Below are 13,207 nucleotides of genomic sequence, written 5' to 3' on the forward strand. Positions count from 1 at the left end.
GAAGATGTAAGCTTTGATTTAGCAAAATATGACATCCATCTCCCTGATCCCTTTAACTGAATCGAACCTCTCTCATTTACTTATTTCAATGATCTTGGCCTGCAATGCCACAGAGGCATACAGATGGGGCCACAGCTTGCTGCCTGTAACATGCCAGGTGCTTCTGTTGCTTCAGCTATCGATGTTGCTGGAACGATACTTCCTATGGTTCTACATCCAGGACAATATACCCTGTAGCACTAGTTTATGTCTATTGAGCAGACTGTGAAGGATCCATGTCATGGAAGTAATGACTGTGTGATACTAATGGAATGAGCGGCAATGAACAACACTATTAAAATCTTTGTGCAATTTCTATTTCATTAGCAACTTTTGAGAATCTGAAAATGGATTTATTATGTTTATGCATCAGGCTACAAAACCACCTTAGATGCAGAAAATACCAAAAGTTCAACGCATTGGATTTTTCCACCCACAGAAATTCATAACCTGAAGGTTATAACTAATCTACCAAACATTACCAGAAGGGTGCTTCATGGTATAGCTGCATAACCATCAGTCATCAGATGAACTCGGGTGTCTATAGGCAGCTTAAAGGGTACCAGTGATTTTTACAAACTTTTGTCATGTCAGTGACTTTGACCAGTGGGGTTTCTGGGTGTTGAGGCCCTCACACAATGCTGAAACAAGGGAGCTGAAACTGAGCATGAGTCCATAGACCTTCTATGAATCCTACTAACCTCGGAGAGTGGAATCCGTAGACTTTATATGAATATGTATGCCATTTATTCCACTCTCTGAGGGAAGCTTGGGAGAGCCACACAAGGGGGGGACAGCACTCAGCAGAGCCCTTTGGCCCCTATGTTTTAGTAATCTGTGGGGGGTTTAGCACCTGGACCTCCACCTATCATTTCACAATGGTATGAGCGCCTCACCTTCTCACAGCTTACCCTAGGCCATTGGTAACGTGGCCTATGGTCGTGATGTCACTGGGCTAGGGTAAGCTGCGAGAAGGCTGTAGTCCTCACTGAAGCGCATGGGCTTTTTCAAACAGCTAAGCAGCGGGGGCTCCGTAGGTTGGTCCCCCACGATCATATGTTAATGACCTATCCAGAGGATAAATCATCAGTTATGATCTATCCAGAGAATAGGTAATCAGTTACAAAACCGCTTTAATGTCTTCCCATATCTTTATAGCAGTCTGAGCTCTGTTTATAATGCAGTCCTGAATTCAGTGTTTAAACATAGATATAAATTATGGCTTCCGACAGCCACCACTAGGAGGAGCTTAGGAGCTTATCACATACTGTTTATCATGCAATGAGCTGCTCAATGCCCCCCCCCCCCCCCAGTGTTGCCTAAAAGCAGCCATTTAACTACATATCTTTGTAAGAGATCTGAATCAGAACACACACATGAGCTTACCCGCGTATAAATATATAAAAAACCGTGGTCACACTTTGTAATAGTTATTTTGTAATATTCTGGTCCACAGATCACATCTGCTGGACCATGGTTGCAGTTGCTGCTTTATTCTATTGCATTCAATGGCCCACATTTAATAATGTCAGTGTACCTAAAGGGAGATCTATCAAAGACCGGTATTTTATGTCGGTCTTTGAGGTGCAGGCCTCGTCATATATTAGGTGGAACGCCCAGCAGGCCATGCACCAGAATTAAATCTGTGGCAGTTCGCAGCTGCCGTAAATTTCTGTTTTCATTTGTACCTGAAAACAGGCGCAAATGAAGATAAATGTGTCAGGCCCACTCCCTGTCCTCCCCCCACCCCCTTTTCACAAAGTGGAGATGGCCGGAGCAGAAATGCCACTTGCGACAAAATTGGTCACAAGTGACGTTCCAAAAGTAGCAAACACAAGGTTTTCAAATTTTCTTTCACCAAAATAGAGGCACAAAGAGATGATAAATCTCCCTCTGACACGCCGTAATAATCTGTAACAAAATATGGTTTAATGTGGTGCAAACTGGTGCAGTCTGGTGTATTTTTGGCACTATTTGGAACATCTAGTTCTTGATAGGGCATAGATTTTCAGAAAAGGGTTGTGGTCTAATATGCAACATTTAGTGCCATAATTACAACACAATTCTGGCATACAAACTAAGCTAACCCAAGTTAGTATACAGCTAGACAAAAATGTCTCTCCCGGCAACACATTTATCATCCCGCCTGAGCCCCTGTGATAAATCTGGTGCCGGTCTAGACAGCCAATCTAAGCTTATGCCATCTATAGAAGAGTCTGTCCCAGAGAGTTTTACGCCTGCATACCTTTCACCATTGCCACCAAAGTGTTTATCTAAGAATTGAAATAATGCGGGATAATGTGTGAGATATACATGAATAGTCTGCCTTCATTACCATAGAAGTTTTAAAGCCAGGTGATTTAATACCAAATAAAGCATATAAAGTAAGTAAACCTAAAGTTCTTCAAGACCGTCTATACAAGTGGCAAATATAATTCACAGATAGGGTACTTTGTGGCTAGAACTCTCAGTGATCTTCAAACTCCTGCAGTGCCCCCACTGGGGAAATGAAGCAAATAATCAATGAGCTCTCTATGCAAGGTCCTCCAGAGTAGGAGGTGTGCTTAGTAGCCGTTCTCTGTTCTGGAAAATAGAAGAGGGCCTGAACATGATGGGCCTCTATCTATTAAGTCAACTTGACAACTGTATGTATATGTACAGTACTGTGCAAAACGTTTTAGGCAGGTGTGGAAAATGCACACAGTTTTTGAAGGAACACGGCAGAGAGGTTCTTCCAAACATCTTGGAGAACTAGCCACAGATCTTATGTGGATGTTGACATGCTCAAATCCTTCTGTCTCTTCATATAATCCCAGACAGACTGAGTGATGTTGAGATCAGGGTTCTGTTTGGGAGATATCATCACTTCCAGGACTCCTTGTTCTTCTTTACTCTGAATATAGTTCTTAATTACATTGGCTGCATGTTTAGGGTTGTTGTCCTGCTTCTGAATAAATTTTGGACCGACCAGACGTCTTCCTGATGGTATTGCATGATGGATAAGTATCTTCCTGGATTTTTCAGCACTAAGAACACCATTAAAGGGGTTGGCCCATCTCGCACTTTGTGGACATATTGCTAGGATATGCCACCAATGTCCGATAGGTGCTGAAAACGTAGTGCAACAGATGAAAGACGCCTCATGTTTACTACCCTGCAAAATTTGAAGATGTTTAACAGTGCCATTAGCTCAAAACTGGCAGAAACCAGTGGAAATAAGGTACACCTATCTACTGTTCAGAGAAGTCTGGCCAGAAGTGGTCTTCATGAAAGGATTGCGGCCAAAAAGCCAAACATTTGACAAGGCAAAGCGACTCAAAAGGGATGCAGATAAATGGCAGCAAGTGCATTGTATTAAGGAGTCAAAATCAGAAATAGTTGGCCGTAACAGAAGGCAGTTTGTTACCAAACGGCTGAAAAGCAGTACTACATGTGTCTGCAGGCAATAGTGAAGCATGATGGAGGTACCTTTCAAGTTTGGGACTGTATTTCAGCAAATGGAGTTGGGAATTTGGACAGGATTAATGGGGCCTTAATGCTGAGAAAGGAAACCTAACCATCATGCAATACCATCAGGGCGGCATCTGATTTGCTCCAAATTTATTCTGCAGCAGGACAATGAACCCAAACATACAGCCAACGTCATTAATAACCATCTCCAACGTAAAGAACAAGGAGTCCTGGAAGTGATTATATGGCCCCCACAGAGTCCTGATCTCAACATCATCCAGCCTATCTTACATTACATAAAGAGACAGAAGGATTTGAGCAGGCCTACATCTACAGATCTGTAGTTAGTTCTGCAAGATGTTTGGAATAACCTTCCTGCCGAGTTCCTTCAAAAACTGTGTGCGAGTGTACCTAGAAGAACCGATGCTGTATTGCAGGCAAAGTGCGGTCACACCAAATATTGATCTGATTTAGATTTCTCTTTTGTTCATTCACTTTGCATTTTGTTAATTGATAAAAATAAACTATTAAAACTGAAAGCATTTTTACTTTGCAGCACTTTTACCACACCTAAGACTTTTGCACGGCACTGTTTATATACCATTTTCTTTTGATTTACCTTTTAAAAAGTGAGATGTTTTCTTGTGCAGCGGAACTCTCCCATCATTCTGAATGCAATCACAAAGATCTTTGGAAACTATTGACTATATTATGATCATAAATACAACTTTTTTATATAATATTTAGTATTAAATTAGAATTATATTTGGAAAGATTTGATTCCATTTGACTAAAGGTGCAATACTAAACAATGCACAGAGTATAGAATATAGCAGAAGCAGCTAAATATGTTTCATAATCTTATATATAATCTACGTTATGCCACTGCTATATCCGCGATTGTCAGCAATTACCAGCCCTCTGAGGTTAACTATGAAAGGATATGTCATGTAAGAGAAAAAAATATTCCATTATATGGTAATATACAACATTCAACTAAGTCTATGAGGGTTTGTTGGCAGAGTCCTTTTCCTTGCGGTAAGAGCTTCTTCTATTTCATAGGTTCTATGCTAGTGCTTAAAAAATAAGCTTAAACTTAATTTTACGCGTTTTAAAAGAATAATTGTCAATAAAGATTTCATGATCGTCGTGATCCTTACATAAAAATAAAATATATACTGAGTGCTGAAAGGTGAAGGAACGTGCGGCTCTCAGTTAACGGGCTCAATGTAATTGGCTGGCAGCATCCCCGTCTTCCCAGTTCTCTGCACTGTGCCGTACATCCATCCGTCATCGATTGGCTGCACGTTGACAATATAGTCACCGTCCCTGAAGGAAACCTCATCATCATCTTGAGCGCTGTAGTCGTACATGGCTCTGTATGTTCTCTGCACAAGACAGAATAATGGGAAGTGAAGAGGTTATACTTTATCATTCAGTCTGTATTAGTTAGAGACTTTAGGGCAACCAGGTGAAAATGGTCATGTCAATGTAATGGACATATGCATGATGGGCTTCGGAGTCAGAGATTGACAGCTATCTGTCTATGTACAGTTATACAGAGATAGCTGTCAATCACTAAGAAGGACCGCCCACTGGACTCCTAAGTCCAGAAAGAGGAGAGGTTATACCGAATCTATATGTTCCACTTAAAACCTGTAAATTCAGTTTTGGCAGCATTTAATACTTCCCTTCCCAAAAGGGCTTGGCCACTTTGGACTATGCCTTCGTATAAAAAGGGTTCACTAATAAAAATGAGGATCACATGTTCTCATGTGCATGCACAGTGGCTGCCCGTCGGAGCTGGGTGAGATGTCCGGCCCTGTGAATTCAGTGGCGGGGGGGGGGGGCGCTCGTAGGGGAAAAACTCTTGTTGATGAGATGAATTAATTCATACAAATAGATTCGCTCATCACTAATCATGAATACAATGGTCCAGGAAGCTGAGTATTGGGGTGTTGTATATCAAAGTCACCATGTCATCATTGTTCCCCCTTCTTCATTCAGCAGGTGAAGGGACAGCACTACATTGTGGACATGCAGCAGGGGAACACATCTGATCTTTGTTTCCTGGGCGTCTGGGAGTATAATTTGGGGGGGGGGGAGAGAGATTGTGCCTTAAGAGAACCTATGACTACATCCATATTCATGCATAGGGAGATATGGGCAGCAAAAAGCAAAAGAAAGCTGCTAAGTGGATACATCAACCCAAATCCTACTCATGACAATAGTCACAAGCCATCATTTAGGGTTTGGTATCTCTTATTTTATTTTTTTACAAAAACCTTACTGCTTTTGCTTCATAGACCTGTCACTAATTTATGCCGCAATGTGAATTCAGTGACAGGTTCTTATTTAATCGTACTCTAACTTGAATTAAAGTAGTATTCCACTATTCCACAGGATAGGGGATAAGTGTCTGATCACTTGTGGTTTAACCGCTAGAACCTCCAGCAATCATGAGAGAGGAGGTTCCCAAATCCCCACCAGTCAGCTGTTTCAGGCAGCCAACAGCACCGGAAACTGCACAGTGGATCGAGCCTTCCATACACTGTTAAGTTTCTGATGCTGGTAGCTGTCTGCTGGGGGTGCCGGATGTCGGGCCATCTCACAAATATGATATTAATGACCTATCCTGAGGATAAGCCATCAATATCTAAGTCCCTGAAAACCCCTGTTGAAGAAATGGGAGGAAAAGTGGCAATGAAATTTGCCGATGTCTATGGTTTTCTCCAAATAAAGTGAAGTTGCCATCTTGAAAATGCTGTCCTGTTAGAGCAGTGTTTCCAAACCAGTGTGCCTCCAGCTGTTGCAAAACTACAACTCCCAGCATGCCTGCACAGCCAAAGGCTGTCCAGGCATGCTGGGAGTTGTAGTTTTGCAACATCTGGAGGCACACTGGTTGGGAAACACTGTGTTAGAGAACTTAGGTTGTCATGCTACAGAGCTAAACAGACTGATATATAGTTTCATGGGAAAAGATTCAATATAACTTGTATTTTATTGATTTAAATCTCTTTCTGCGCTTAGGAGTCCAGTGTGTGGTCCTACTCAGTTATTGATAGCCTCTCCTGTACAACTGTGCATACTGTCAATCATTAATTAACCACTTAATAGTTTTGCCTTGGCTGTGCTCGTCTTTGAGAAAAGGACTTAACAGTATCATATATTCACAGCATTATCCCCTCTACTTCAGGAGATACAGATGTTAGAAATCAGGTCTGGAGTGATAACAGGTGAAAGTCAAAGCAGGTTTCAGCTGCTTTCACTCCCAACCCAATTTCTAACAGCTATATCTCCCAAAGTAGTAGAGATAATGCAATGATTCTGGTCTCATTTTAAAGCTTAGATTGTCAGATTTGTCAGCCCATATCTCTGCTACCCAGCCCAAGATGTGAAGCGTTAAAGCAACTCTCTCCCCTTCAGCCGGCCTGGAGGAGGGAAAGGACAGTTTGGGAGTTAACAGGCTGAAGGCAAAAGAGAAAAAAAAAAATATAAAAATATATAAAAATATAAGAAATTCACATCATAATTGTAGTATCCTACAGAATAAAGTTACCATGTTATTTATGCCACACAGTGAACGTTGAATAAAGAAATTCCGCAAAACAATGTTAAAATTGCAGTTTTTTATTTTCCCCCCGAAAAATAAAATGTTATTAAATACAGTATATAAACCCTAAAATGGATTCCTAAAAAAAAAACACTGATCTAATAGTTATCCCCTGTCCACAGGATAGGGGATAACTTTTACCTACCGGAATACCCTTTTAAGGTCTCATGCAGCTAAATTGAAGGAAAAAAAAAAAGTTATGACCTTTGGAACACAGAGTGGGAAAAATGTACTGGTCCTTAAGGCTAAAATTAGTTATTTTCCATTTTAGCAATCCCTAATATGATTAAATGGAAAATAACAGAATGGCACTACAGACAACAGAAGGCATTCCATTTTGATTTGTTATAATAGGAGTCTATGGTGAAAAAAACTGAAAGATATATTCCATCACGGTTCCGTTATTTAGGAAGGAAAAAAAAACAAAAAACTGTCGACAGGACTTTTGTTTCCGTCCTAAATAACGGAACCGTGACGAAATGCAGATTTCCGGGATTTTTTTCCCACAGACTTCTATTATGACTGATCAAAACTTTATGCCTTCCTTTTTGCATTCTGTTATTTTACGTTGTAATCACATTTAAACAGATTGCTAAAACGGGAAATAGATCGGTAATGTGAAGCCACACTAAGGGGTTAAAATTGAACCCAAGTTTTGCGCCAACTATACTTACTTCAGACATAAATTCAAAATCTACAACAAAAAAGTGACATTTTGTGGGGGTTCCAATTTTAATGTGACTGTTAAAGGATTAAAAGTCAGACCACCTATTGGACTCCAAACTGGTCTAGAATAAGCCTAGTATAAGAATGAATGACAGATACTGAATCTTTTCTCAAAATATCCATCTGCTCAGCTTCTCTTGCTCCAAACCCATGTTGCCTGCAGATAGGATTGCACGTACAGTCTGACTGGTTTCCTTAATGGCAATTAGAGAAACAACTATGCTTCTGGTTACCTTGGCATGCAGTACCGATTTTAGGGGGACTTCATTCTCCTTCTGGATGGGGTTCCAAAGGTGGGACACCATTTATGAGGCATGTTTGGCATATTATGCAGATCTAATATATTCAACATATTTGAATATAACAACCCTATAACCTTCATAACCTTACACGTGTTAAATCCCATCATTGCTGAACTAAAGGAAGTTTACAATTTGCCACAATCAGCCTATTTTATCCCTAAACCTTATAGTAACCCTAAAACATTTTAGACGCCTTACTCTTCCTCCGGCAGCCTCCATATTTGCATACATTTTGGGTGTCGTTCTTTAAACACCTGACCTATATATTTTAGCTGATATGACTCTCAGTACTTACCATACTTGGTGAGGTTGAATGTGCATGTGGAGAATGCATTGACCTCGTAGAGGACATACTTGGCGGGTGCATGTAGCCAAAGCCTTGAGGCTGAGATGGATGGTAGGCACCTACAGGGGCTGCATTCAGAAATCAGATTAGTAATTGTTATGTTTGCAAATATTAAAGTTCATGCATTAATAAATATATACCTTCCAAGCTTCCCTAAGGACAGTCTACTTTGACCCACAATGCCTGAGAAATACTTCTATGGCACTGACCCATAGGTTTGTATGAATACATTTCCTATTTTGCTCCAGAAAGGGTCTGTCTAGTTCCTTGGACATTATTGGACTAAAAGTTTGCTTTGATTTAAAAAAAAAAGAGCCAGCAAGCAATGAAAAGTTTAGGTTGAGTTCTCTTAGGAGGTAAGTGTTTGTGGGTGTCCTACTGTTGAATGGAGTGACGGTCACGCATGTGGGCAGCCGCTCCATTCAATTTCTATGGGACTGATAACACCAAAGCCTCTGACTCAGACTTCAAATGGAGTGGCAGAGCACATGTGCAACAGATGCTCCGATTAAAATGGAAGCACAGGGCCCTGTTCTCGTCATGGCTGATGGGCCCCAATCACTTATCACTGAAGCACAGAGGATAACCACTTTAAAGGGAGTCTGTCAGCAGTTTTGACTATACGCCTATTAACAGAGGCCCAAGGAGAGCAGAAAAATATATTTTATTATAAGTGTGAATATGAATTTTTATTCTGCCCGATTCTGCTCTTGCGAATGTCCAGGAGGCGGAGCTCTCCTCACTGAGCTGCTTCGTAACTCTTGCCTTGCTTGAGTGACATCTGTAGCATCCATGACGGGCTGTGGAGCAGCTTAGAGCAGAGAGCACTTCACAATGAAGCTCTGCCTTAGGTGCACTTGTAGGAGCACACAAATCCACAGCATCGACATACCCTAAAGGATACATTTCCACTAGTAGAGAGAGCTCTGTGTATAGGGATAATTTAGGCATATCTCCAGCAGTTCCTTGTGGCAGAAATTAACATCTACGTCAGCAGGGAGCTGGTGTAGATTGTAGATGTAATATGCACCAGTTTTCTTGCACACATATTGGCTGTGGGTGACTGAGCTGTGGCTCCTATAGGCTCCTAGCGTTCTCGGCAGTAGTGAAAAAAAAATCACTTTTTTTCTGAGCTGGTGATTTCTGAGTACTTATACTTACCACATCCATATACTGTAGTGTCCTAAACGTAAGCACAAGCAGAAAACCCTCTGCACAGTCATCACCATCACTCTAGATCTCCATAGAAGTAACTTTTTATGCAATATTATATAATATACTAATAAAATAAAAATGGATTTCTAAAGAGAGACTGGAAGAGAGACATGCAAGTTAGTTTTTCTCTCAATAGGCTCAGTTAGAAGCCTCCATCACAGATTTTTTCAAAAATGGAGGAGAGAAAAGCACTGAATGCATGTTTTCTTCAAATGGAAACCAAACAGATCCTATTATAGTCAATGGGCTCTGTTAGTTACCGTTCGTCTCAATTATGTGCCAAATCCAGCACTTCCACTACTTCTTTTCTTCTGCTCCTATAATGAAGCAGAAGAACGGGAACGGATAGCGCTGATGTGAACTTAACCTTTGTCGGGTTCTTGGGGGGTGGTTGTTTTTTTTCATCTGATGCCAGTAGAAATAAGATATGTTTATATATAATTTGCATATATCTTTCCCAGAAATGCAGAGCAATCCTCATGCAAACTAGGTGGTCTCCCTAATGAGAAAGAGCACCCCCCAACACCCTGACAAAGGCCACTCAACTAACCAGAGCAATTTTCTCTTGAGACACTCAGTTTTCTTGTCCTTTTGGAAGGAGAACTGACTTGTATGTCTTATTCAGAGAAGTGTAATATGGAGACATTCAGTATCCTTATCCTTTTGATTGCAGAACTGACCTACACATCTCTTTTCCAGTGGTGTGTTTTCTTTGTTTTGTTTTTAATTTGGTGAATCACCCCCAAAATGAATTTCAAGAAATGTGTTCATTTTTAATTTGTACCAATACCACATTGTGATGAATATTATACAAAGATGAGCAGAGACACACAGACGCCACTTCTCTCTTTCTGTAGAATCATTCTGTCATAGATTGCTTTTGCATGAATTTCCTTATCCTGTACAGTGGCTATGCTATATATTAAAAAGGAACAATATATCCTCAGCGATGGTATGAAGAAAAATTTACATGGGGTGGGTGGGTATTATATATTAGAAGATGGCACACAAGCCTATAAGCTAGAATGTTAAAATGTGTTACGAGTGAAGCTTTGCATAACAGTGAGGTGTCAATGCTATTTAAGGCAGTCGTCCCATGTACAATACTGATGTGTAACCACTTAGTTCTCTAAACCTCCTTGAGTACATATTTTAGAAAAATAGCACAGATCTATGGAAAACCTTCCAAAATTGTTATTTTGTGAGGAATACAAAGGGGAATACAAATATTTACTAAAACAGACGAGTCAGAAGAGGTGACCGCATGTTGGTATTCAATTCTCTAAGATATTTTGGGGGTCATTTATTAAGACTTCCGCTTCTGATTCGACACCAGCTCGCTTGCTCGCGTAGATTTAGACCATTTTATATACCTAATACCAGATGTAGAAAATGTTAAATGAGACTGGCCTGCCAGCCCGTCCCCTTCCCCGCCCGCGCCCCCTTTTTGAGACCTGGCGTGAGTGGGGGAAAAGTTGCAGATTGCGGTGTAAATAACCTTTGCGCTGCAATCTGCACCAGAAATACGCCTAATATAGACGTATTTCTGGTTAGTATATGGCCCCCTTTGTGTTTCAGTCCGGCTTTAATATGCTTCCAGTCATTGAGAAGAAACTTGGCTTAAATGCAGTGGATTGATACAATATATCAAAATATAGAGAAGCAGTGTTTTTACACCTTTTCCTGGCATGCACATAATGGGGGTGCGTTTATTGGAAAGTGGATGGACCTTTGCACGGGAGGGGTGGACCTAATATGTGCTATTTTGCATCAAAATTTTGGCGCAATTCTGGCTTCAAAATCGGTCTCAAAGTAAGCCAGCCAAGAGTTGTCATTTATCATCCAGCCTGAGCCTCTGACATAAGCCTGGTGCAGGACTAGACAGCCGGTCTAAGCTTGTGCCATCTTTATGAATAGTACATCTGGGCCACTGTTTATAGCACTCTAACCAGCACTTGATCCAATGGGTAGAAGATGGCAAGGAAGTTTAGAAAGGGTGTAATTAAACATCTAGTAGAGGTGGGACGGATGCTTTAAGTAACATGGGGTTTGTGCTTGTTACCTCCTTCATCGGATGCCTTTGCCCCTTCACTGTAGTAAGAGAAGCTAGATTTAATCTCAGACGCTTCTGACCTGTCATCTGCCTGGCTCACCCTGGCTGCCCCCGCAGAGTGGCAAGACTGCCTATGGCCAAGACTAGCTCGCTCTAGAAATAAAGGAATACTATAGTGACAAAGGAGTGCAAATAGATATGGCATAAAACAGAGAAAGATGCAGGTGAAAAAATAAAAATACAGGATAAAGGTTTTCTATAGACTCCACATAAAGAGATGCATAGAACCTGGTCCTTCCTTCATTACTTCTTTCCTTCCTTCCTGCCGTCTTCCCTTTCTTCAGTTCTCACTTCCTGGATCCATGCTTCCCATGTTTCCTTCCCTCCTGACTTCCCTTATTTACTTTCTCTCTCTCTCCTTTTCTTCCTTCCCTTATATTCTTCTCTCCCTTTCTTCATTTCTGCCTTCCCTTGTTTTCCCTTCCTTCTCTTCATTTCTCCATCCTTCCTTCCATACATTTCTTCCTTCCCTTATTTTCTGCCTTTATTCTGTCCATTCTTCTATTATTTACTACCTAGCCCATATCATTTTTGCCGTTTTACACTGCACTCACCACAAATGAGAATTGACCACAGTTGTCTATGTAAATTAGGTGGTCACCAGACTTGTCAGCTGCAACTTTTTAAAGAGTTACAAAAAAAAAGCACAATCTTACTCCAGTGGAGGGTGTCCTAAAAACACTACAGTAAAATCTGCAGACAAAATTGTTATGTGTAAAAAATGCACATGGTTATGCACATGGGAAGGAATAATGCAAGTCACCCGTACATACTAAATGGTAAAACTGGGTAACACTGACATAGAAAAGGACTTAAGAATTTTAGTGAACAGGAAACAAAGCTCTAGAAACCAGTGTCAGGCCAATAAGATAATGGGTTGCATCAAAAGGGGCATAGATGCCCGTGATGAGAACATGGTCCTACCACTTTACAAATCACTAGTCAGACCACACATGGAGTACTGTGTACAGTTCTGGGCTCTTGTGAACAAGGCAGACATAGCAGAGCTGGAGAGGGTTCAGAGAAGGGCAACTAAAGTAATAACTGGAATGAAGGGGACTACAGTACCCTGAAAGATTATCAAAAGGCGACTGAGGGAAGATCTAATACCTATCAGGGGTCAGTACAGAGATCTCTCCCATCATCTATTTATGTCCAGGACAGTGACGAGGGGACACCCTCTGCGTCTGGAGGAAAGAAGGTTTGTACACAAACATAGAAGAGGATTCTTTACGGTAAGAGCAGTGAGACTATGGAACTCTCTGCCTTAGGAGGTGGTGATGGTGAGTTCACTAAAAGAGTTCAACAGGGGCCTGGATGTATTTCTGGAGTGTAATAATATTACAGGCTATAGCTACTAGAGAGGGGTTGCTGATCCAGGGAGTTATTCTGATTGTCTGATT

The 13,207-nt window shown here is 41.0% G+C and overlaps 1 protein-coding gene across 6 annotated transcripts in view; it reads right to left on the bottom strand.

The window, feature by feature from the left end:
- Positions 1-334: 334 nt before the first annotated feature.
- LOC122938486 (LIM zinc-binding domain-containing Nebulette) overlaps positions 335-13,207 on the bottom strand; it is a 235,380-nt gene continuing 222,507 nt past the window's right edge. For 4 of the 6 annotated variants that reach the window (XM_044294031.1, XM_044294027.1, XM_044294028.1 and 1 more), the window contains 3 exons: positions 11,754-11,897; positions 8,426-8,544; positions 335-4,877 (listed from right to left, as the gene is read on the bottom strand). In XM_044294031.1, coding sequence (XP_044149966.1) covers positions 4,701-4,877; positions 8,426-8,544; positions 11,754-11,897 — 440 coding nt within the window. In that variant the 3' untranslated portion in view covers positions 335-4,700. The remainder of the gene's footprint in view (positions 4,878-8,425; positions 8,545-11,753; positions 11,898-13,207) is intronic. The other 2 variants (XM_044294032.1, XM_044294030.1) reach the window with 1 other exon arrangement.

This window comes from Bufo gargarizans, chromosome 5, assembly GCF_014858855.1.
Source record: "Bufo gargarizans isolate SCDJY-AF-19 chromosome 5, ASM1485885v1, whole genome shotgun sequence".
Lineage (NCBI taxonomy): Eukaryota > Metazoa > Chordata > Amphibia > Anura > Bufonidae > Bufo > Bufo gargarizans.